The 26,895-nt window shown below is 35.4% G+C and overlaps 1 protein-coding gene across 2 annotated transcripts; it reads right to left on the bottom strand.

Moving 5' to 3' along the window:
- Window positions 1–38: 38 nt before the first annotated feature.
- On the bottom strand, window positions 39–26,619 carry LOC110101829 (transcription factor bHLH69). 2 transcript variants are annotated; one of them, XM_020829895.2, is made up of 9 exons: window positions 26,417–26,619; window positions 19,492–20,257; window positions 19,306–19,371; window positions 19,114–19,209; window positions 18,628–18,783; window positions 18,367–18,432; window positions 2,095–2,160; window positions 1,940–2,008; window positions 39–545 (listed from the first exon to the last, which is right to left on the bottom strand). In XM_020829895.2, exons 2-9 carry the CDS (start codon window positions 20,143–20,145, stop codon window positions 228–230), a joined length of 1,491 nt encoding a protein of 496 aa, XP_020685554.1. In that variant the 5' UTR covers window positions 20,146–20,257; window positions 26,417–26,619; the 3' UTR covers window positions 39–227. The 2 variants fall into 2 exon arrangements, with proteins under 2 accessions (XP_020685554.1, XP_020685553.1); XM_020829894.2 differs by having other exon boundaries at window positions 19,282–19,371; window positions 26,417–26,616.
- Window positions 26,620–26,895: the final 276 nt, after the last annotated feature.

The raw sequence follows: 26,895 nt of genomic DNA, 5'->3' as shown, positions 1-26,895 counted from the left end.
AAAATAGGGCATCCATAGTTGACCCAATCACTTTAGAATAAATTGAACTAGTTTTCATCTATCATAAATTCATTAAACTATCCCCTAATTATTTATGCTCTATAGTAATAACAATTATCTGGAGAATATCTACATCATCTGTTAACATAACTCAGTATAACCAACCCTATCATTTCCTTAAGCTTCCTGTAGATCAACCAACAAGAACTATCATACTTGAATTCAGGTTACCTCCCATTGCCCATTGGCTTGGTGACCTCCTCCTGCTTCGCAATTACGCCGGGAAAGCAATTCGCCTCGTTTTCGTGATCATCCGGCTCTCTTCGATCGGAGGGGGTGGAGGCAATGGAGCCCTTCTGGTTGGAAATGGCAGTAGCAAGTGCTATTGGCATGAGGCAGAGGCCTTTGTTCTGGAGGTATTGCATGGCAGTGGTGACACTGGACTCCATTAGTTTCACAACCTCCTGCTCAAACGCTAGATTGTCCTGGGACTCTAATATATCTACTCCTTGGTTGATTGTTGATAGATGCAAGCTCCCAGTTTCCTGCATAATGAATGTTTGGGTCAATCTTAAGCATTAATGAAATTGACTCCAAAAAAAAAAATATGAAATTCTCTCATGAAAAGTTTTTCTTCATCACTTTCCGTTCAAATAAATGGCAAAGTTGATGGTATAAACAAATTAGTTTAGATTTAGGCTTCGTTTGAGACGGCTTTCTTCTTGCTTAAAATTTTTGTACTAAAAAGCTGTTTTAAGAAGCAGCAAAAAAGTTGTCCCAAATGAAGCTTTAATAAGTTGAGGGGCGCATATCTAAAAAGTCTAAAAATCATTTTGACCATTTACTTATTTTTTGTGTTGTGTAGTAACTTGCAACATAATGCAACTAAATATAGCTTTCATCAACTTAAAATATAACCAAATAAATATATTCTGCTTGTAAGTTCAAGAGTTCCCAAACATGAGCAATAAGAAGAATCACAGTTTAGTGGATGCTTCGCACATAGAGAACTTTAGGTCTTTAGCATGTAGAAGATGTATTCATTTGAAGTTTGCATGAATGCAAAGAGAACAAGAAAAGCATTGCTAGCTAAGTACAGGCAGCTTGAAGTAAATCTAATTAAACCTATACATTTTGGTATAACTTTGCAATGATAATCTGGAAATGCAAGCAATCAATCACGGGCACTAAACTTAACAGTTGGAAACCACATAAAAAGGAAGTACTAATATCTTTGAAGCTTTGTTCAAGGATAAAGAAATTCCTCAATATAATACAAAATTAATATGCTGTGGGAGGGGGCATGCATCTTTGTTAACCGTTCAATCGTTAATATAAACATGTTTCTTAGACAAAAGATGTCCTTCCAATAGGATTGTCATCAAGAAGTATTTTTTTTTTCTTTTTTTTTTATTGTCATCAAGAAGTATAATTGCGAGTAAGGGCCTATTAAATTAAAACTATAGCTCCCGAAATGATTATTGAAAAGGAATCCTTTATCAACTTATGAAGGATGGAAAGATTCCAACAGTTGAAAGAGATATCAATGGAATTTATTTACCAAAAGAGAGATTCCCAAAAAATCATAGCATAAGTTGACCCTATATATTGTTAATCTGGCCTTTAGGAAGATGATATATTTTAAATCAAATAACATTCAAGGAATAGGAAATGGAAGTGAAGTTCATCGAAGTTATACTTCCCATAATTTCCTATATAATTCATGGTAAGTTACCAAGGATACTCCTTCGATGAGAAGGATATCATTAAGGGGCTACAGAAATTCCTGTAAACTGAGATGATTTTGTTTTTACTGCTAATAATAATTGGGATGCGGGAGAGTTTGAGGTTGTTAGGGAAGCCTTTTTTGTCAATCCTTAAAACCCTAGCGAAACCTACATAACCAATATTAGAAATTAAATGGGAATGAGACACCCACCTCTGCCTGGACATCTGTGATCAGAGGTACAACCGCACCAGCTGCACCAAGCCTGCTCATGCTTAGGACCTCCAATAATATTACAAAGGACGTCAGAAATCAACAATAGTCAGGTAAAAAATGAAGGTTAAAATAATGGACATTCGTGTGCCAACCTTGACTTGTAGCTGAAGAAATTTCACATAGTCGATGATCTCATCAAGCATTGATGCCTTGTCAGTCTGCATAAAGCAAAAAATTTGGGTATCAACAGCTCCCAATCTAAGAAAGAATAAAGAGGCCAACTTCATCGTATAAATTAGGTAGGGAATTATTCACATTGAAAGTATGTTCTTTTGCAGTATAAAAGGAAAGACATTACCCAAAACATTGACATTAATGAAAAAGAAAAGGGTGTAAACATTGTGCACAAGTTCTTTCTAAAAGAATTGTAAAGACCCTCTCTACATGCTACACCTCTATAGCAACAGCATGTTAAAATAATAGAAGGCGGATAAACCACAAAGTAGCACGGAGAAATTTAACATTCAGAGAGACAAGACATTTAAGTAGGAATTTAGCAAGAAGATTGGAGAGAGAGTACAACAACAACAACAAGCCTTTATCCCACTGTGGGGTCGGCTACATAAATCATTTTTCTTCATTGTATCCTATTAAGAGTCAAATTCTCCTCAAAATCTAGTAAAAAAAGTCATTTCTAATATTTCTAACCAAGTATTTTTAGGTAAACTTCTACCTTTCTTAACATAAGTCAAATCTAATACATCTACTTTCCTAACCAGGACATTAGAAGGCCACCATTTTATGTGACCAAATCATCTAAGGCGACTCTCTCTAATCTTATCTTCCACTAGAGTACTCCAACCTTTCCACATATATGCTCATTTCGTATCATGTCTCTAAGAGTAAATCCACTCATCCACCTGAGCATCCTCATCTCTGCAACACTTAATATTATCCTTCTCTTTTAATAGCCAACATTCTGCATCATAAAGCATTGCAGATCTCACTAACATCTTATAGAATTTTTTCTTAAGTTTGAGAGGGACTTTTCTATCACACAACAAGTCTGATGCATTCCTCAACTTCAACCATCCAACTTGAATTCTATTAATGATATACTCATCTATTTCACCATCACTCCGAACAATAGACCCAAGATATCTAAAACATATACTCTTATTAATGACTTGATTGTTCAAAGTCACAATCCCCCCACTAGATCTATTATTACTAAAATTACATTCCATATATTCAGTTTTAAATCTACTCAAACAAAAGCCTTTGACTCTAAGGTTGCCTCCATAATTCACGTTTACCTTCAACTCCCTCTCTAACCTTATCAACAAGAAGAATATCATCAGCAAAAAGCACACATCAGGGTACAACCTCTTGCAAAATGTCTAGCGAGAACATCCATGACTAAAGCAAAAAAAGATATGGGCTTATACACATAAATGATGTTTTTTCCTCCTTCAAACTCCAATTATAGGTCCATGGATAGCACGATGAGTAATGATTTGGAAGAACATGATTTTGAAAGATGCTCATGAGGGGGTTGTTATGGGAGAGAAACCATGATTTCTTAACCACGAAATCATACAAGGTAATGTCGTGGAGTGATTTGACTAATAACATGACATCTAATAATAATTATGTACAATTATCACCATCCTAACAAACTTAAATAATATTAGTATGTTTTCTTCCAATAAATGTGGATAAATTAGTGATTAATCTTAAATAATATTGCGCACCTTAAGGTATGTTCCCAAAAATCTTAATCCATCACGTCCTTTCTAATGGGGCCCACATGCTTTAAAACCCGCATTCTTTAAAATCTCAGCATTTGGGAACATGTTATGAAGCTTTGGGCCATCTAATTTTAGGTGGGTTCACTAAATGCTCAACTTTAGTTTATATTATACATTCCTTTCAAGTAAATATAACGAAATGCTTCTGACTTCCTTTGGAATTGATGCCAACTATGGATTATATGCATTAGCTAAGTTTAGGTCGAATGAATCATGGCATTAGTTTCTTTGATCATTTAATGATGCAATTGAGCCTATAAGATCATCGAGAGATCTCTGTGTCAGATATATCAAGCATTTGGGTTTGGTATGAAGTTACAGGGAAGTTTTTGCATTGGCTTTATCAAAATTTCAAAAAACATCTTAAAAAAAAGTTTCGAGAAAGCTGTAAGGCAAATTAGCATCACAAATGTTATGAAATTTATGACAAAATGTATTGAGAATACATCCAATATCAAAATTTCAACTAACACGTAATGGATATTTTCTCTCTTAAGAAGGATATACAAGATTGCCCCAAGTAGTGGGATAAATGCTTGATGTTATTGTTGTAAGAAGGATATACAAGATTGGTGAATAGAACGTGATATGACTAAATGAACTCTATCTTTGATAGTCATTTTAGATACTGTACAATAAGCATGATTGTGTTTGAGTGCTTAAATGGTAACCTTAGAAATGCTCGAGATCTTCCATTACAAGCTCTTATTTGTTCAAACATTCACATTTTCTTTTGATGGTATGGGGACGCTCAGCAACTACAAATCGCAAGTGAATATGTATTTGCATCAAGGATTAATGTCATTGCTTTGAGCTCAAGGAAAGAAGATATCCTTGTCAATGAGGATTAATGTCAACAAATTCTAGGTGTTTGACATTACATATTGAACCTTTCAAGTGGGCAACATTAGCGACATAATTTGTACGTGAGATTGTAGTTGACCACTTTTATACCTTCTTTCTTGGTCAAAAGTTATTGCTATGTTTGGTCAGCACGGATGGACAATATTGCACCCTTATCTTGCCACTTTATTACCGGCAAAGACAAGCTTGCTTATGAAGGCAAATTTTATTCTGGATATATATATATATACTTGTTTAGTTCCGACCATCTTTAGGCGTTCTTGAGTTTCTTATGCATGTACTTATTTAAGATTAAATGTCCAATTTTATTGTGAGGAGAATGCAAAGACAAAAGACCATTGTGTTAGGTACATCATGATAAACTTCATCATTGAAATATACATGATAAATCTAAAGCATTTCAAAATTAATTCATATGAGATGCACTAGCATAAAAAGAAGTTACAAGTTGGAGTAGAAAAGGCAATGAAGGATCCAATCATAAAAACATAAATGATAAGCCCAACTACTAAATTCAGAGATAATTCTTGTATTTGAATGCTAAGAACTGCATAAATTATCAACCGAAAATGGTTTTATACTTATTTTTATTAAATGATGAGTTGCTCGAAATTAATTCTTTCATTTGAAATTAATTTGATATAACTTAATCTTTATTAAATACTAGCCCTTCTTAGGTTCATACAATACCCAAACAAGATGACATATATCATGGCTTGATTGGAACCGCACAATCTCAAGGATGATGGCTATGTTCTCTTCATGACTTGCTTGAATTCTATTGATTTGTTGGGACTCAAACTAAAAATTAAATTGAATCAACTCAAGCTCAACTTAATATACAATGAAAATGTGGAAATACATGCAAGTATATTTAAGAATTACATATCACATTATATATATATATAAACAGCCAAACACACACACACACTTGATATGTTGTGTGCATACGTGTGTGCAAGTGCATGCATTCATTTATATTTTTCATAAATCTTATCTTATAACCAAATACTAAGTACATATATTTAAGTAATGATATTGTTTAGTAATTATAAAGGTAGTTTAAAATTTTAATACACTTAGGTTTGCTTCAACTGGGGACTTGACTTGAAATCAATCAATTTCATATTCACTTGAATTAGACTTAAATCAAAATTTTCAATATTGAGCTTAGTTCGACTCAGTTAAACATGCCTTGATATCACTTTGGGTTTTAAAAGCTAAATTAATTGCCTTCTTGTGGTGATTTGTGCTTTGTTGCGTCCATGTGGTTGCCAAGTTATGGCAGTTATATGGTTGGAAATTGGAACGGAGGAGCAAATCATCTCATAATAGGGCGGTTAGTGATGTCGATTGCCCCATTAGTTGATGATTTTCTACGAAGTGAATTTTTAAGACAATTGTTTCAAATTGTTGAAATGGGACGATTGAAAACTTGATCCCAAATCTATTTACAGTAAAGTCATTTTGTTTGTACATTTAACAATTTCATTGATAATATGAATGAGATATAGCCTTATATGTCTATGAAATTGGTTGATTAATGTGGATGAGGACAAGTATCGTTACTAAATTGGAAGCTGGGGAAAACAAGAAATAAATTATGTGAAGTCTTTTGCTTTGATATAGGATTCGTAAGCCTTATCCATGTAAACCATGACAGTCATGGTTAATGCACATCTAACACATGGTAAATGGATTTTTGAATACCTGGAATTATGATAACTCCTATCTTACTTAGTTTTTCAGCTTTTTAAAAATTGCTTTTGGTGCTTGCTTTGGTTGGGCAGGCCAAACTTGCTCTGGGTCAACCAAGGGAGGTGTCCAGCTTGCATGATGCCCTGCAGGCTGAGGCATTATCTTGGACGCCTGCGACACTTTCACTCTCTGTAAGTGGGGCCATCCCCTTATGTTATTATTTATGTGAACTTAAATTAAATGATTAGAAAACCTAATTTAAAATATATTTTTCTTCTTAATTAATTTACCAAGTAAATGTCTTGAACTTATATTTAAAGTCCATAGAAAAAAAAGTCTAAGCAAACCCAAATTGCTCTCCATTTGCTCATTGCTCTCTAACTAGCCTACTTAGTGCTCTTTCCCTCAGTGACTAGCTCGATTGACTCGCTTGGTTAATCTCCTTCATTGACATAGCTCCCTCACCAACTTACTGGATGACTTAATCTCCATTAACTCGCTAATTAGAACATCTCATTTTAGTAGTAAGGACACTTTTTAGTCTTTTTGTTGTCTATTTCATTTAGGAAGTCAAAGATCTTGACTCTTTGTAGGCTCTTATAATGGATCTCAAAAACCTATTATGAGATTTAAACCCATATTGTATTTAGTATTTTTTCTGATTTTTATTGTTTGGATGACATGAGCTTTTGGGCTTAATGAAATTTTAGAGATTGGTTATTAGGTTATTTTCACATATTTGGATGTTTGTACTATATACCTTTATTTTGCCCTCTTAATTAGAGATTTGGATGTCAAACTCTCGACTAATATTTCAGATTTGTGTTATTAGATTTTGTAATTCAAATATGAATGAAATATTAGAATTTATTTTAAATTTTTTTCTTATAGTTGATTTGTAATCATACTTTTTTATTTATGAAATATTTGAAATTTGAAATTCATTGGGGTTACATCCTATGCCTCAAGGCTTACACCCTGCATTTTAAAATATTTATTTTTCACACACTCTCCGTGCAAGAAAAGATAAAAAATAAGAAGATATATTATAAAAATTGGTTTAGTTGTAAAAATTTTGATCATTGGGAAAGATATAAAGAGGCCTATAAGCAGTTTAAAAAGCAATATGTGATGCAAAAATTTTAGCTTTTTAATGATTTATATAATAGATTAGATACAAAAGAGGACAAAACATATATGTATAAGTTAGCTAAACAAAGATATTGCAGTAGTAAGGATATTTAGTTCAAGTGAAGTGTATTAAGGATGAAGATCAAAAAGTTCTTTTATTAAAAAAGAATATTCAACAAAGATGGTTTAGATATTTTGCTAAACTTTTCAAAGAAGATTGTGAGAATGCAATTGACTTTAGTGACCTTATCACACTAAATGAAAATAAATATATATATTTTTATCAGTGTATTAGTAAAATTGAAGTTAAAGAGGCTTTAAAGAAAATGAAATGTGAAAAAACTGTTGGACCTGATGATATTCCAATAGAGGTGCGGAAATGCTTTGAAGATGAAGGCATTTCTTGGCTTACTGAAATTTTTAATATTATTTTGAAGACAAAAGATGTTAGATGAGTGGAAAATGAGTGTGTTGATTCTTATTTTTAAGAATAAAATTGATGCACAAGATTGTGCGAATTATAGAGGAATTATGTTAATGTGTCATACTTTAAAACTATTTGAGAGGGTTATGGAGCATCGGTTGCAGTGTGACACTAATGTTTCTCAAAATCATTTTGGATTCATGTCGCGTAGGTCTACCATGGAAGTTATACATATATTGAGAGGTTTGATAGAGAAGTATAGAGAGATAAGGAGGATCTACCTATGATTTTTATTAATTTAGAGAAAGCATATGATAAAGTTTCAAGAGAAGTGCTATGGAGAGTTTTACATAAGAAAGGGGTTAATAATACTTTTTTTTTTTGGTTAATAATACTTATATTCAAGTTATTAAGGATATGTGATGCAATCAAGATTTGTTATTTTATATTTTTTTCTTGTATTTTGGACGCAATGTAATTTTGTTTTGTAAGACCCTATGATGGGAATCTACCCATGATCATGCCAGGTTGGGTGCTCTCAAGTCGGTACACTCCATAGTCTTTCCACTTGTATTTTCTTGCTCCTTTTCTCCAATGACTGTTTGGTTTTCCCTGCTGTCTTTTCGTTCTCCCTGTTGTATTTTTGTTTTCCCTGTTGTGTATGCTTGGATTCCCTGCTAACTGTTTGGATTCCCTGCTGGCTATTCGATTTCCCTGTTGCCTTTTCGGTTTTCCCTATGGGCTGCTCGGTTTCTTGCTGCTGGCTGCTTGGTTTTCTCTTTGCTCATTCCTATGCAAGAAGTTTTAATGTGGGTTGAATTTGGTGGTTCTGATTGGCTATTTTGGTGGCCCATTTATGTGATTTATTAAATACTATTCCATCTTCTCTCTCCTATAAATTGGGGTTGAATTCCTTTGTGCAAGGAGTTTTTTGAATATGATCAATTAAAAAAACATGAGGGTTTTTAGCTTGCGAGCTGATCTTCTCCCTATCCCCTATTACTTCATCTCGGCCTTATTTCTACTTATTCTCTCCACAGTTTCCCTTCCACCTGTGTCTTTCTTCTCTAAACTATTGTGAGTTAATTATTTTAAACCTGAGGGTTTCTTCTAATAAACTTGTGAGTTGTCTTCTACCCTCCCGCTACTTATTCATCTCGATCTTCTTTCTACTTCTTCTCTCCAAGATTTTCCTTCCACTTGTATCTTTTTTCTCTAAACTATTATGAGTAGTAAGTGGTGATGTGCCTTGTTCTTTTGGTCTTTGTCGGAGAAACAAAGTGTTGTGTTGGGTCATAATTTATGTGGTGATTTGTTGTTTTGTCATTTCCTTTGATCACCTTCCATAGTTTGTGTTTGTATGTGAGGTAACCATTCGTGGTTGTTCTGGGGGTTTATAGTTTATAAGTTTTGTTATTTGTTCTATCTTATGCGACTTCTTGACAAATTTCTCATATTAGTTTTCTATTAAGTGTCCTTCATTTTGGTGTTTTTTATGTGATATAGAAATGAAGTATCTTAATTTGCATTCATAATATTCTCCTACTTGGTTTAAGATCTTAGGTTGCATCAATATGTATGTTGGAGTTGTTACTTGTGTTCAAATACAATGTGGTTTGACCAAGTATTTTCTTATTTCAATTGGATTACATCAAGGATCAGCCTTGAGTTCTCAAGAGTAAGCAATGTCATCCAAAGTGAGCTGCTAAGAAGTGTTCGAAAGTAAATATCAACTAGTGCAAAATAAAAGGTTGGATTAAGTTCTCATTGTGACTTATGCCCTATAATCCACACATTGAGTGATCTGTTCAAATCATCTAGCTAGGATTAAAATTTATAATAAATTATTTTCTCAACTATATATATATATATTGATGTTGTCATAGAGGAAAACGTATGATGATATTGAAAATATAGCATTTTATCCACTGCATCTATGACAAAGGTTAAGTATCCTCCATAATTTTGTTTGAATGGATCAAAGATGGAAATGCAAATCAAAATTTAAAAAGGTGAAATCAAGAACTAAGGCATTTTGCATTGGTGAGGCATAAGCTTCAAAGTGGATCAAAGCATAAACCTCAAAATAAAAATAAAAATAAAACATAAATTAAAGATAATTCAACAAAAATATCATAAATCATCAGCAAACAGTTAAAAATAAAAGAATAAAATAAAAACATTAACCCTAGAAGAAAATAAAAACCAAAGAAAAAAAATCAATTCAAAAGATAATAAAAATTTTGTCAATACAACAACAACAACAAGCCTTTGTCCCACTATGTGGGGTCGGCTACATAAATCCTTTTTTGTCATTGTGTTCGGTTAAAAGTCAAATTCTCATTTAAATCTAATAAAGAAAGATCATTTCTAATATTTTCTAACCAAGTCTTTTTAGGTCTACCTCTGCCTTTCTTAACAAAAGTCGAATCTAATACCTCAACTTTCCTAATCAGGTCATCGGAAGGCCTCCGTTTAATGTGACCAAACCATCTAAAGCGACTCTCTCTAATCTTATCTTCCACTGGAGCTACTCCAACCTTTTCACGTATATGCTCATTTCGTATCCTATCTCTAAGGGTCAAGCCACTCATCCACCTAAACATCCTCATCTCTGAAACACTTAACTTTGTATTATGCTTCTCTTTTAATGTCCAACATTCGGCATTCAAAAGATAATAAAAATTTTTTCAATAAAAGAATAAAAAGGCATTTAAAAGAAAACTAAAAAATCAAATTAAGAAAATTTCAAATAAAACCAGTTAATAATAATTTTAAAAAAAAATTAAGAAAGAACTTAAAAGCAAATGAACAAACTAGTTAAGATAAAAAAGAAAAGATAATTAGTTTAAAAATAAAAAATAGTTTAAAAAAACTTGAACCTTTTATGCCCAAACTGTTTAAAACTTAAACCCTCTTATATATAACTTAAAAGTATATTTTTAAAATAAATTTTAATTAGAGGTGTTTGCCTCTTGCATCTTATAACCTCGAGGCAAACAGCTCAAATACAAAGGCATAAGCCTAGACCTAGAAATTTTTAAGCATCAAGGCGTTTATTGGATGCCTCATGGTGAGGTATGACTCGAGGCAAGCGCATCAAATGCCTTTTTAAAAGCAAACATATACAACTATCACATCACTTGAGCAAGGTTGGGCTTGATTGGTTTTTTCTTCAACATGATTGTTTAAAGTATATTGACATTTTCCTTTGAAAAAATCACTTCTCAAGCTTCATAGTCAGTAACAAGCCGTAAGATATTTACGCATTAAATTAATAGCGTTTGCAGAGCATATTGTGATTGGATATTATGTGGGCTTGCCAGAGTCTTAAATTTCCTCCGGTGTGAAGATTATAAACATCAACAATGACAAATGTTACTATATTGGATCATTATTTGTGTGACATTCCTACTCATCTAAGCAATTTTTCAACACACAGAAATTATCCAAAAGAAATTACTCTAATTAGTGCACTTAAATACTTAAAAAATGGGCAATTTTTTTAACACTTATTCCAATTTTAAAAAAATAAATAACATACAATAACTAAAAGTAATAATGGGTGATGAGTAAGCACTAAAAAAGAGAAAATGCATGCACATAACATCCAAATCTTTCTTATTTATACATTTAACACACCCAAGCAAAAAATGAACTAACAAACTCATGTATTGTGCATGTCACAAGCAATTCATTGAGAATTTAAAGAGAGCATAAAATATGGACTATAGTTTTATCATTCTCTTTGAGATTATAGTGGCATTATTATACATAGAAGCAGTTGGTGTTAGTTTTGAAAATAGACAATATTTGGAAGATACATAGGTAATTGCCTGCAAAAAATTATAATTTGATTATCTATTAAACACTTTGATTATCTCTTAGTTCAATCTAAAAAAGTTGGTGTTCTTTGAAACATAACAGTTATAGAAACATGACTATTTGCAAGGAAAATTAACAAAAAACTCATAAAAAATACAACGGTTGTTAAAAACTCCTTGTTAATTCTTCTGTGGTGAGCAAGCATTGAAAAAACATCAACGGATTGAGGGAGAATAGTGTTATAAAGGCTATAAAGAGAAGGAACAAGAACTTTGACCAAGAGAAGAATAAGAAAAGGAAAAAAAAATTAAAAGAATTTTAGAGGAAAGAAAAGAATTTTGGGAAAGAGAAGTGTAAGTAAAAGTTCAAGAAGAATAAGAAGTTTCAAGATATGGAGGATCGTTGGCATTGGCCAGCTATTTATAATCAATAGATGTAAACTAAATGGCATCAATTATGAGGCAATAACCCAATTAATGGGAGGTCATCTGATGTGGGGCCCAGAAACTTTTCAGTGCATCAAGAACCTTCCAGCTCTCTTGTGAGGCCCAGGACCTCCATGATCCCCTATAGGAGAAGAGTCTTTGGGGAGGAGCTCTTTGGGAAAGATATGAGGGGCATCTATCAAGGGATTTGGGCTGATTTGAAATCAAAATAAAGAGGGAAGTAGGAAGATTTATATGAGGCTTAATAGGGTTGTTTTATGTGTGTTTGTTGTAGTTTTCTTTGGCGTTGTTCCTAGCAGCACCTAGGATTTGTAGGAGCCAGTCTACCTCTCAAATAGTAAATCAACTTGTATCTTAATTTGTTATGCTGAAATAAACATCTTTCTCACTGATTTTTGTTGTGTTTTGTCTCGTTCTTGCTGTTTTTGAAATTTGGATGACAAATTCCTATTAAATTGATATCAGAGCGTGATTCGAGACCTATGGCTCTGAAGAAAGTGGATGCTTTGGAAGAGAAACTAAAAGGAGAAGTTGGTCTATTAAAATCTGAAGTTGAGAAGAGGATTTCATCCATGAAAGGAAGGTTTTCTAACCTAGAGAACATGATGAAGAAAATATTGGAGCTTCACACCCAAGACCCAACTGACAACATAGGAGGCAAGAGAATCGTTGGGTGGCCAAGGAAGTGGGAGAATCTCCAATATTGGCACAATGAGGGATGATCGAGAGGTAAAAATCTTGGGCGATAGGAAAAATTTGTCATCTCTTGAACCGATAACAAGGAGGGAAATGGGTGAAGGATATAAAATGAGTAGAAATTGGGAGGAAGAAACAAGGAGAGCTGATTTTGAGAAAGATGATATCTATGAAAAGAGGAGTGGGAGAGAACAATGGAGAGATCACAACAATCGCTATATGGGAGGAGCCGTAGGTGGAAGAGGAAGTTGGGGCGGAGGGGATCCAAAATTGAGAAAGATGAATATGTCCATTTTTTAGGGGGAATATGATCATGGGTAGATCTATATGGTCGAGAGATACTTTGCAGTGAATGGGCTGACGGAGGATGAGAGACTCATGGTGATGGCTTTATGCTTAGAGGGGAAGACCTTGTCTTGGTATCAGTGGAGAGACATGAGAGATCAAATCCGATCGTGGAGGTTCAAAGATAGTTTATTAGAACGTTTCTGAACTAGTCTGGAAGAAGACAACTACGAGAAGTTCTTTGCTCTAGTTCAAGAAGGGACAATGATAGATTATCGGGAGAGGTTTCAGTACATTTCTAGCCAATTGGGGAGGCTATCCGAGACAGTTTTGGATAGAGGTGTAAAAATGAGTCAACGGGTCGGGTTTGAGTCCAACCTGGCCTGAATCGGGTCCAAACAGGTCAACACGAACCCGACCCGTTTTTGCAAACGGGTCAGATTTCCCAACCCGGACCCAACCCATGCAGGTTATCGGGTTGACCCGACCCGAGAAACCTCTTGTAAACGCCTGTGTGAGTGCGGCTCAACGATATCGCGAGGCTTGCTGGGACGCATACGGGAGGAGCGGGAGTGCGGGACGCCTGTGCAAGTGTGACCCAAATGATCAAATCCTTGGGGAGGAAGACAAAGGAGGAGCCCAATCCATCCTTCCTCTACATCAACCCTATCTTCTTCTCTTAGCAGCGGCGGCAACGGAGGAGGCTCAACTGAGACCGACGGAGTGGAGGAAGGAGGAATGGGCGACGAAGCTATGGCTGGGAGACGATGCTTACTACAGGCGAGAAGTGTGGGATAGGGGCTATCAGCAGACGACTGGGAGTGGATGCTTACTACCGCCGGTGGAATTTGACTCTGGTATCACCGTTGCTGCTTTGGTCTCGTGGACCCACTCCTTGAATTTGAACCATGGAGCACGGAGGCAAAGATGGCGAACTGGTGAAGGTGAAGCCTTCTAAGGTTTCAAGTCAAATCGGGTCAAAGTCGGGTTAGCGGGTTGACCCAGACCCAACCCGATTTTTCATACGGGTCAAAAAACTGCAACTCAAACCCGACCCACCTAAACCCAAATTTTTTTGGTCGGGTTATTGGGTTGTGTCAATAATTAACACCCCTAGTTTTGGAGGGAAATTTTATGAAGGGACTCAAGCCAAAAAGTAGGGCTGCTATTCGGTTATTGAGACCACGAGGGTTGGGGGAGGCAATGGAGCTAGCCCAGTTAGTCTAGGACAAAAACTCACTTGAGAGAAGCAGCAATATCAGCAGTTTGGGAGCTTCATACAGGATAACGACCACTTTTTTGGCACCAAAGGTACAACATGTGCCCATTCAGAAAAAAGTACCCAAGGATATGGGATTGGGAGCACGGTCAGGGTGAAATTTCAAGCGGCTAACTGAGGCAGATGTTCAAGAGAAGCGGGCTAGGGGATTGTGTTTCCATTGTGATGAGAAGTTTGCACCGAACCACCAATGCAAGGAGCGTTCGCTGCAGGTATTTACAGTTTGTGATGAGGAGGAGGTGGTTGAGTAGTATTTGCACCTAGATGTGTCGGAGATCTCCCTAAACTCAGTGGTAGTGTTTACCTCAAATCAGACTATGAAGATGATGGGGCATATAGGAGGAGAATCAGTGGTAGTTCTGGTGGACATTGGGGCAACCCACAACTTTATCTCTAACCAGGTTGTGGATCGATTGGAGTTGAGGCTAGTCAACACGGGCTATTTTTGGGTGAGCATGGGAACGAGGAAGATGGAGAAGAGTAGAGGCATTTTCCAAGATTAATGGTGACATTGTAGGAGATCCAGGTGAATGAAGATTTTCTTCCCTTGGAGTTAGGGTGCACAGCATGAAGTAGCTGCAGACATTGGGGGAAACCAAGGTGAACTGGAAATCATTGATTATGGAATTCATGATGGGAGGGAGGAAGGTGAGGATCGGGGGATACTAGTCTATCCAAAATTAGGGTTTCTCCTAAAACCATGGTGAGGGCAATTCAGGGAGCAGGGATGGGATTCTTGGTGGAGCTCCAAAGCCTCGAGCGAGGGGGAAGCATGGAGAGAGATGGGGAAGTTTAAAAAACAGTCCAACCACTCATGCAACAATTCAATGAGGTGTTTCAATTGTCTCAGGGCCTACCTCCCCCAAGGGAGCATGAGCATGCCATCATCTTAAAGGATGGGGTATCATTAAAGAGTGTTCGACCCTAACAATACCCACAGGTTCCAAAGGATGAAATTGAGACTAATCAAGGAGATGTTGGAGGCCCAGATCATTCGTCTCAGTGTTAGTCCCTTCTCCAGTCCTATGTTGTTAGCAATGAAGAAAGATGATAGTTGGAGATTTTGTGTAGATTATCAGACTCTGAATAAGAAAACGGTGTTGGATAAATTTTATATACCAGTTAATGATGAGTTGTTGAATGAGTTATATGGAGCAGTGATATTCTCCTAGATTGATCTAAAATCATAATACCATCAGATCAAAACGCGGCCTGCTGACATCCACAAGGTTGCTTCAAGACCAATAAAGGTCATTATGAGTTTTTTGTAATGCCTTTTGTGCTTACCAATATCCTAGCTACCTTTCAAATGCTTATGAATAATGTATTTCAGCCCTACCTCTGCAAGTTTGATTTGGTTTTCTTCGATGACATTTTGGTGTATAATCAATCAGAGGCAAAGCATGTGGAGTGCATTGGCGCAGTAGCATATCGCCTACGATTTCCACCGACCTCTGCCATCCATCCCGTATTTCATGTATCGCAATTGAGACGAGCCATTGGTTAGAGGCAAAGCATGTGGAGCGCATTCGCCCACACTACCGGCCATACTGTCAAAGGATATGGAGATAATATTATAACCACTGGAGGTGAAAGGGAGGCTCCAAGGAGCAAGATCAAGGAGGTATTGATCAAGTGGAAGGATTTACTAAAGTATGAGATAACATAAGAGCCCTACAGTACCATCTAGAAGTGATTCCCCTCTTTCTTGAGGACAATGTGACTTTTTGGGAGGGAAATATTGATATGGGGCCCAAAAACTTTTCAGCAGATCAAGAACCTTTTAGATCTCCTATGGGGCCCAGTACCTCCTTTATCACCTATAGGAAAAGAGGCTTTGGGGGGGTATCTTTGGGAAAGATGTGAGGGGCATTTATTCAGAGATTTGGGGTGATTTGAAATTAAAATGAGGAGGGAAGTAGGAAAGATTATATGAGGATTAATAAAGTTATTTTATTTTATCATGTTAAGTGTGTTTGCTGAAGTTTTCTTTGGAGTTGTTCCTAATGGCGCCTAGGATTTGTGGAGAGCCGATCGACCTCTCGAATAGTAGATGAACTTGTATCTTGATTTGTTGTGTTGAAATAAACTTCTTTCTCGTTGATTTTTGTTGTGTTTTATCTTGTTCTTGTTGTTTTTGTTGTCTGGAGGATAAATTCATATATCATCCCTCTTCAATCGACCATGCCACTTATCAAAAAGCTGCATAAGTTAGCTATATTCTAAGATTGTACTATGCAGCTTTGATTAGGTTGATTTCCTTGTTAGTCTGCTTAATGTTGACAAGGCAAGCAACAAAACAAATTGTTGGAAGCCTCATGAATGGTCCATTCTCCGACTCTCCACATGGCACCAAAAGACACAATAGGTGATGATTTGCCCTACATAAATTGCCACTAATGAAGTGATTGACTCCTTTTAATTTTTTTCCTAAATGGAGCTTCTCCTAATTTCAAAACAGAAGAAAATTGATGAAATTTTGTTTTGATTTAACATATTTGAATTAAATGTAATAGAATAAGTCATTATTATTCTACTATTTCACAGCTAGTAAAAGATTGAGAAAAAAATCAGTAAATTACCCATATTTATAACATATATAAAAATCAAGAAAACCAAAAAATGTCAAATCTAGAACGCCTCTTTGACCTAAGAAAATTTATATTCCCTATTGTAAGCACATAAATTTAAAGTTCGAAGTACTTGTTGTATTGTTGATGAAGCTACAAAATGTTCAAGGTGTGCATGACTCCATTTAACTCCAAAATGTTTATTTTATGGCATAAAATTGAACCATAAAATTTTAGGAAATCCAACTTTTGTGGGTAAGCGCTTCCAAAAATGAAATTGTGAACACAAAAAGTAAAAAATAAAGAAACCAAGTATATAACAAAACATCAAGGTTTACGCAATTGCCTAAATACGTGCATACATCCATAGGAGATGGGACAAGGATTGATATACTATATAAAAAAAAAGTTACACAAGTGAACAAATAAATAGGATAAAATAAATTATTCTTCTCCAAACCTAAGTACACCTAATCTCATTAAAAAAAACAATCTCTCAATGCAAACAAATATGGAAAACCCTCAAATATCTTAAAGATATATCAGAATTACATAAGAGATCGTAAACAAAGTGATCTAAATCAGATCAAAAGGTCTACATCTAAATGATCCACAAGAAAGCCTTTTCTCTCTTTAGCTTTCTCCCTAATATATTTCTCAAAAGCAGATGACCATATATCCCTCAATCATATTGCAAATCTTTTTTTCCATTTTATATTTATAGGAGTTTAAAGTAAATTTTAAATCTAAATCATGTTCAAATTTAGATTTGAAGCTAATCAAAAATTTCATATGACGTAATGAAATGTTAACATCATCTTTCCCAATAACAATAGGATAATTTTGTTTTAATCCTAAAATCATTCATTTTATAATTTCACATTTATCATGCTAATATTATAGAGTCAATATCATAACACATTTCAAAACACTGCCAAAATGACCCATAATAATGAAATTTCCTTTGATTTGGTATAAATTTTTTTTATTTTAATCAGTTAATATCAGTTTGGTTTAACATTGCCTAACATAGCAAGGGGAGTTCTGCAAGTTAAGAGTCATAAGATTAACGATTTTTTAACTAATTTAGTTCAAATATGTTAAATCTCTTAATTGAATATTGTTGCAGTTCAAACCTCAAACCTATATCACATCAAATCAAATCATTTATGCAAAATATGAAACTATGAACTCAACCAAACAAAACCAAACCAATCAAACTTTCTGTATGGAAATTTTCCCATTAATATGGTTTTGCACTCCTATAAAAAAAGCACTTTTAACACAACTAGGAGCAAAATTTCATTCGAAAAGAACTCTCTCTGAAAGGAGCACAGTAAAACCTGAATTCCAATGAAGTAATTTAAAGTAACAGAATGCCATTAAAGGTAGTACCTTATTGGAGTTAGGGACAAGTTCCTGAAGATTCTTCATTCTTTCTGCAATTTTCTCTCTTCTAAGCTGCATAAGATTGGAACTAAACGTTGCATTAATCTACCATTAACAATGTAACACGTACAAAATAGTTAGAAATAAAACCATATATTCTAAATTTGTAGTTTACTAAATAAATAGATAGAAGTCATGGTTTAACCTTTGTGTAAATGTCAAAAAAAGAGGAATGCTTCAAATTAAGATAAAGAATTTTATACCGACCCTTTCAGCTATACTATGAGGGTCAGTAGCTTGACCTCGCCGTGCTCGCACTCTTGGCTTGGCAGTTACATTACAACAAACGGCATTGGATTGTGTCATGTGCTGATGACTGTTGGAGGAATGGCCCAACTGATGCTGAAGAGTAGTTCCTTCAGGCTGCAACAAACATATACAGATGTCATGTGATACATCTAATCAACACGTTCAAAAGACATAGGAGTTGGTTGCCCAACCATGTTCTTAAAATATATTTCTTCACACACTGCGGCTATTGTGCGCAAGCATGTCCAGTAACGAAGCACTTAAAAGGGCTTAAAACAAGAGTTAATTTGTCACAAATTTGCATGCATGCACACATGGTAGACAACCCATTGGTGCACACACAGAGAGTTCCAGTGGATAAGTAAACCCAAGAGATTCAAAACTGTGCAAAAAAAACAAAAAACATGCTAGAGAACAAAGATGCAGATAAAAATGTGTAAATACCTGGGGATTAGTATGCATCCCGGTTGTTTTACTGAATGACATTTGTGACCCGCCAGAAAAGGAAGGCAATTGAAGGCTCGTTGCTTCAGTTGTACCCTGCATAATCAAAGAAGAGTTAGTGAATTCAGTTGGGAAATCGATAGCCTGTTATTGAAAACTCCAAAGCACCAGATTATGAGGTGGTGAGTTTGCCCTGGTCATTTTCATATGTTGCCCGCTTGCAAAAGTAACCAAATTTGAACAAAGTTCATTTTGACTCTGCAATGTGAATGCATGGAAAGGTGGTCAGATAAATCTTTATTCAGTAACAGAGTCAAACCTAACTACTTTAAAATAAATAAATCCATATATGCAGGAATTCCCTATTCAAGTACTTACGTTCCTCAGTAAATCAACACCATTTGTAATGCCTTGAAAGCTGAAGTTTTCTACCTTTTGTTGTCCGCTTAAAGAAGAAATGCCTGAATATGATGGCCAGATCGTTGGAACTGAAGAGATGGAGTGTGCCTCTCCAATTGATCGCCCAAATGTCGGTGGTTCACTGCCACTGTTCTCCAGTGAGCTGGAAATGGTTAGTGCGCTATGGGGCAGTGAGGAATTTAATTCCAGACCATAAGTTATTCCTGTTGAGTTGCATGTAACTGTGTCAGGTATTGAGAACCTCCCTTCACTAGCCTCAATACAATGGGATGGTTGTGAGTTGTGGCTTGCTTGTTGACTCTGTGAAAGATTTTCCCCCAAATAAAGCCCTTTGCCGATGCCAAATTTCACACTTCCATCAGAAAAAAAAGATGATGTGTTTTCATGAGCTATAGATAAATCTTCCGCAGCTATAATGTGACCTGATGGAATTATTGGCATTGCTGATTTTTTTCCATCAGCTTGAAATGATTCCATAGAGTCAGCAAGCAGATTCTCTGTTTGAGAGGCAATTGTTCCTCCCCATGATCGGTTTGCAGATTCATTCACATCTGACCAGGATGATGACAGGAATGTGCTTAGAAAACTTTCCATGGCGTCTCGCTCTGGCATGATCCTGTATGGATTTGCTAAACTGAAAACATGATCCTGTAACTCCAATTGCTTCGCAAAGAAATTTCACTCAGGAAGAAGCAATCAATTGCTGAAATTTATAGCAATCATCCTGCACATAATGGATGAGGTAGAAAGGAGCAATAAGATCCTCTATTGCCAAGATTCTAGATATCTATGCAGAAATCAAATCATATTTGCTCTGCTCATATCAGGACAAAACTAATAACCAATTAGTTACATGATATATAGGTCAATATCTGCAAATTAACATTTTGGATTCTGAAGCCCAAGACAATTAAGTAAAAAAACAGCACTGAAATGAAAGTACATTTAATACATAATCAAATAAATTTGAAGTTTCAAAATTTAAAGAAATGCAATGGTGCAAACGTTTTCATGCACATTTAAATAAATAGAATTCCAATACGATGCAACTTCATGTGAATAGCTGCTATTAAACTAAAGAACCATCTAAGTGAATATTCACATTGCTAGCCAATAAGATACCGAAAAGAATTGTTATTCTATGGCTGAAAAAACAGACAATAAAACATTTTGATGCTGCAAGCGGAAGCATCAAAAATAAAACATTTTGGCTAGGGTTTCCAGCCATCATGTTGACAATGTCTAAGAATAGACGAACCTGGTATGCATGGAAAATTAAAGAGGTTGCAAGAAAAAAGGGATTGTGGAAGAGATAAATGAAAACCTAAGAGGACAAAGGCATGTCGAGGGAGAAGAAAAAGAATTATCATGGCTATGAGCAAGAGGAGGAACCAAATCACCGGGAGGGGAGCCACAAGAAACCCTTTCTTCTATACATCATAAATTCTTATTAATGAATTACAAGACAGTAGGCCTTATTTATAGAAACATACATTATTAAAAAATTATAAGAGCACTATTGAATAGAGAGAAAGTACTAAACCAATCCCAACTCAAATTTAGCATGGTAATAAGTTTGTAAGTCTTTATATGATATGAAAAGTTTGTTTTGTCTAATTAGTCTAGTTTTTGTGAGTTCATGTAAGTTTTTATTCTCTAGAAAGTTCTCTATTTTGTGATCAAAAATTTGGGTCCCTCTCCCAAATTTTTGATTACATCAGTAATAATTAACTTATATACAAATAAAAATGAATAAAAAACAAACTTATCACCAATGACTGAATGAACTTGCATTGCATCACATTCTCTTGTCCATTTTCCTTCCTCTTCCAATACCCTCATTCCTCTTCTCCTTCCACCACTTTCCGATCTTCTTCCACCTCATCAGCATGATCTACTAACCTGGGTTGTTTCTTTGGCTTTCCTATCAGCCATTTCCTCCAACTTCCACCTTGCCTTTAATCGATTATTTTTCCTTTCTATTCCTATGCTCTCTTCTCTCCAAACATCCATCAACTCCTCTTTAAATATCAACATCACTGACATTTCATTGTCCAAAATTTTTTGGTCTTTTTCCCTAGCTTCGATAACACTGAATGAGATTTGGTGGATTAGATCACTCTTCAAGAACGCACTAGTAATTACAGGGACAGCTAAATAGAAAGGGAGCTCCAATAGTATTGGCTCATGCTGTATGTATGAAATGCAATGATTTGTCACACAAGAGCTTGAGCAAACTTTTTGAGGATTAATTCCTTCATGTGAATATGCTGAGGGTCGATTTCCACATGCTTAGCTTATAGTCTGGTTTGTGCAACTACCTACTGTATGTTTAGGTAGCTCTAGGACATCAGTTAAATATATTTGGTCTAATTGTATGGTATTGTATTTGAAAGAAGTGAAAGTTTCTTTCGCACCACAAAAAACCCCAATGAAACACTAGAAATTTCAACTTTGTAAAATCATATAAAAGATTTGAAACTTCAACAACAACAACAACAACATCAAGCCTTTATCCCACTGCAGGGTCGGCTACATGAATCCTTTTTTCTCCATTGTGCCTTGTTAAAAGTTAAATTCTCATTCAAATCTAATAACGAAAGGGGCATGTCTAATATTTTCTAACCAAGTCTTTTTAGGTCTACCTCTACCCTTCTTAACATAAGTCAAATCCAATAAATCTACTTTACTAACTGGGTCATCGGAAGACCATCGTTTTATGTGACCAAACCATCTAAGGGGACTCTCTCTAATCTTATCTTCCACTAGAGCTACTCCAACTTTTTCATGTATATGCTCATTTCGTATCCTGTTTCTAAAAATAAAGCCACTCATCCACCTGAGCATCCTCATCTCTGCAACACTTAACTTAATATTATGCTTCTCTTTTAATTGTCAACATTCTGCACCATAAAGCATTGTAGGTCTAACCACCATTTATAGAATTTTCTCTTAAGGAATGTTACTAAGGCCTCAATAAGTGATCTTTTGGTGTGTAGCTTATGAAACAAATTAGTTATTACTCTCATAAAGATAGATGAGCTGCCACACCAGATGTTCTGCAGAGTGAAAATTGCTAAAACTTCACTTGGTAATAAATTGATGCGCGTGTTATACAAAAAAAACTTGTTTCTATTCTCAAAAAGATGGATAGCTGCTCTGCAAGTATGTTATCATTTGTCTGAAACCATGGAGGGGTTAGCTTGTATGGGTTAGGTTGATGACATTAATGATGCAGGGTACAACTGAGGCGATGAGCCTTCAATTGCCATAATGATGCTTTTGTTGGAACTCCTGACCTTTCAAATGTGAGTTTCTAACAAAAACCAAAGTTGATCTTTTGTTGGAAATGTTAGAAATAGTGTACGGATGATGCACTGACATCCAGGTCCGACTCTCATATCATATGACATAACAAAAAACCTAATATTAGGCATAGTGTATAGAAATTGAATAACCATAATGATGTTTTGTTGGAAATCTTGACCTTTCCAAGTGAGTTTCTAACAAAAATCAAAACTAATCGTGAATAGCTTTTTGAAAAGCTGCAAGAATATTTACATAATGAAGTCCAAATCACAAATCCCATAGGGCAATAAACTAGAACATTTTTTAATTCATTTTTACCAATACTTCTGATCAACAAAAAAAGACAAAAATAAGAAAGCACATCAAAACTACACTCCAAGTCACCAATCAAATCAATGTGCAAACATGCTTATCAATTGCAATTTTGTCCCAACAAAAAAACAAAAAACATGCTAGTTGAGCATAGCTATTACATATTGAACTATAAGGTTGTAGAATTTCACCAAGAATGAAAGGAAAGCCATGTAGATAAAAATAATCCTTCCTAGGCATTCACCAAATATATTCTAACCACAATTCCAAAGAATATTTTTCTTCTGTACTTGATAGAAAAATTGTTTAAAACAAGTTTCCTTGAAAAACGTCCAGCATATATTTAAGGAACATATTCTATTTTCAATATAATAAAACTCTGCTTCATTAAAAGTTAAGATCAAATAATGTCCATCACATATTACATAAAAGATAACAAAGCTATATGAGCCTCCGGTGGCTGGGAGGAGTTATAATACATAATTAACTTAAACAGCCTATGCTGAGCAAAATCATTATTACATGCTAACAAAAGCATCATTATGGTTATAAAATGTTTTCTTTATATATATATATATATATATATATATATATTCAAAATGTTTTCATTTGTAGTGTATATAAACTCCAACGAGGTTTTGAAATGTAGGTGTCCTTTTGGATAGGTTTGCTAATGGAACTCTGACTAAATCATAAAACAGAAAGCTTGTTACAGCATGGAGATGTTGCAATAATGCTAAGAGAACTGAAAGTCCAAAGAGTTGTTAATGTAGGGGACCTTTTGACAACTTAATTGAAATGCTTAAAAGAACCTTAAAATAGTCATAAATAGAACTTTCACGCGACAGGCTAGGCATGAAATATCTGATTAAGCAACCATTTTTTTATCTCTTTTAAAAAAGAGCCGGAAAGGCGTGCAGAACAGCACAAACAATAATATTCTGCACAAGCAATAATAAGAATCTGTCAACTATCATGCAGATTCAGTGATCTATAGATTTTACTTAGTTGGCCAAGAAATAGGGTAAATCACAAGACAATTGAATTCTTTGTCATTCACGACGAGTTTATCAAATTCAAAGAAAGGAAACATCTTTCCAAGATATACTGATGTATTTAGATATTAAGTTAAATCAGAACAAAACAAGGTCTTCCAAAATGCCTGTCTGCAATACGTGTAAGTGGGTAATCATCATGTCCTCAAACATGTAAAGAGGCCTTCCAAAATTCGTGGAAGTGTTAACAAAGTAAAACAACTAAATTATTAGTCATCGTCATCTCCTTTATACAATTCTAAAGGTAATTAATACAACTTTGAAATAGTCATTTTCAACATGATTTTTCTTCTTTTGGTCTCTAGATATGCATATCTAGGTGTTTTCAGGACATAATAATATTCATTATTTCCCTTGATGTTGATTTATTAGATATTTAAGATAACCCCAATATCTAAATTTGTGCTTAATTGGTTAGATAGTGCTGTTAAGCCAGACAAAATGAACTCAATCTAAATTCTCAAGAATAAAGTAAAAACATCTGGGAAATGTCAAAGTCATATTTAAGAGTTGACCAGCCAAGCATGAATTAGATATCTGAACTTTGTTAGAATGCTCGGACTTTTTTTTAGAAATAAATTGGGAAAAGCCTAAACGCTTCTTATTTTTGACTGAATGAGACAAATATTACTGTTCGTTGTTTCTAACAGTACAATTAAAATGTAATCATCAGGCTTAAAATTAAAAATAAATAATGATTCTCATGTACATTCAGGACCAAACAAAATCTACAAAAACAAAATAATTGTCTTCTTGATTTACATAACTGAAGCGAATATTCCATGTTTCAAGTTCCTCGTATCAACAAAACAATAGAAACTCAAAGAATTCCAACCACCTACCCAATACACTTTCCACACACAAAAAAACCCAGAAGCTAAAAAGATCAATTTAAAAGAAAGCATTTGAAACACAACCATTCAGACTACCAAGATCCAATCCAAACCAGAATTTCAAACAATCAAGTATACATGCAACAATCAAAATCACAGTTTCTTACCTTCCACAATCAAAGCCGCACTGGATAAACAAATTCTCAATAACAACGTAGAGAACATAAATCAGCCAGCATAGCTAGAAAAAACATAACATCCCACTCCGACGACTAAAAACAAAGCAAACCCACACGACCCAAACGCCATCAGAAACTAAAGCTATAAATATCAAATGCCAAATCAAAATAAACCCACTAAGTGGCAGTTTGGATGCAGGATTTAGGCCGGATTTGAAGTGGATTTGAGCTAAATCCAGCCAAACGTCCAAAAATGTAAAACCAAATCTCACGGTAAATCAAAGCCGCCGTTGACGGAAAATTCCCTCTTTTCGTGGTAAATCCCGGATTAACGAAATCCTTTGGAAAGGGAGACAGTTACCTTCACAGCAAGCGAGCTCCCGTTGTTGTTGCTTCCGATCAAAAAATGTCGTAACTTCCGATCCAACAGGAAGGGAACGTCGTCGAAGGAGCAAAGTCGAACAGCGACGAAGAAGAACTCCGGCAAAACTCTACACTCATGCGAAGGAAAGAAGCCGAACGAAATAGAGAAGGGAAAAGCAAAACCTGGGCTCTAAATTATTGTTGGATAACTTAATTAATATAATTGAAAAGCTCCACATCCTACCGACCCCTCACACACTGCACAATCCCCCACTCCACCCCCAAAAAAGTGAAAAAATAAGAAGAAATTAAGAGATTTAAATGAAACAAAAGCTCTAGAAGTGCTTACTGACACCAGAACAAGTTTAAAGCAGCGAAGATGCAGACCTTAAGAAAACCCTACCCCAACAATTCGCAAACCCTAGAAAAAAAAATTTAAGTAAGCATATGGGAGAGAAATAGCTGATACTCATAGAAGCAGAGGCCGCCAGGAGAATACAGCTTTGGAGCAAAAGTACAAATGAGGAGTTAGAAAATGGGGCAAAGAGACCGGCTCAGAGAGAAAGACAGATTGTTCACCTCGATCCATAAAAACGTAAACAAAAAGAGGAGAACTAGCAAGATTGCTCACCTCGATCCAAAAATCGCAAGCCCTGAAAGTAGCGACCAAAACCCTAGCGCTCGACTCGATATTTATTGGCTGCTCTAATGCAGGGAGCACAGGATAATGCATGATTTTTTTAACAAAGGATTTGATAATTTAATGATTCATTCCCCCAAATAGATGAGAACACTAAAAAAAAAAAGATGCAGGCGGACGAGGACGACGTACCAGAGCAGAGAAGCCGAAGAAAACGGAGTCGCCTCCTGCGAGTGAGCAAGCGGAGCTTCGAGACAAACGACGAGCAGCGATTGCCGAGCGCACGAGGGTATTCGAGCGTGACGATACTCACAACGGCAGATTCGATCGTAGAGGGGAGAACCGCCGGCACGGGCTGAGTCTTCGGCAGAAGAGGGCGGGAATACGCCAGAAATATCGGCTGGGGCAGTTAAGCTGGAGCTGCAAATTACTAAATAGCCCCAAGTTTAATAAGTATAATTTTTTTTTTTACGGGTGCAATTGCCCCTTGGCTGGGAATTTTTATTGCGTCCTCCCACCTGACTTAGAGATACGTCTTCTTAGAATTAAATTTGCGCTAAAAAATGAGAAATACCGAGCAAATACCGAGCAATACCAAACAATAACGAGGAATATCATTATGTGAAGATCAATACCGAGTTATACCGAGCAATACAAAAAAATACCTAGTT

The sequence above is a fragment of the Dendrobium catenatum genome, unplaced genomic scaffold, assembly GCF_001605985.2.
Source record: "Dendrobium catenatum unplaced genomic scaffold, ASM160598v2 fragScaff_scaffold_1226, whole genome shotgun sequence".
Taxonomy (NCBI): Eukaryota; Viridiplantae; Streptophyta; class Magnoliopsida; order Asparagales; family Orchidaceae; genus Dendrobium; species Dendrobium catenatum.
The sequence above is the reverse complement of the archived record's forward strand: the minus strand, read 5'-3'. Positions and strand labels throughout refer to the sequence as shown.

Coding starts and splice junctions, on each gene's coding strand:
- LOC110101829 (XM_020829894.2), bottom strand. CDS start 20,145: ATGCCAGAGCGAGACGCCATGGAAAGTTTTCTAAGCACATTCCTGTCA. Junction 19,210..19,281: donor ACTCACCACCTCATAATCTG/GTGCTTTGGAGT, acceptor TTGATTATGCAG/GGTACAACTGAAGCAACGAG. Junction 18,784..19,113: donor GGATGCATACTAATCCCCAG/GTATTTACACAT, acceptor TGTTTGTTGCAG/CCTGAAGGAACTACTCTTCA.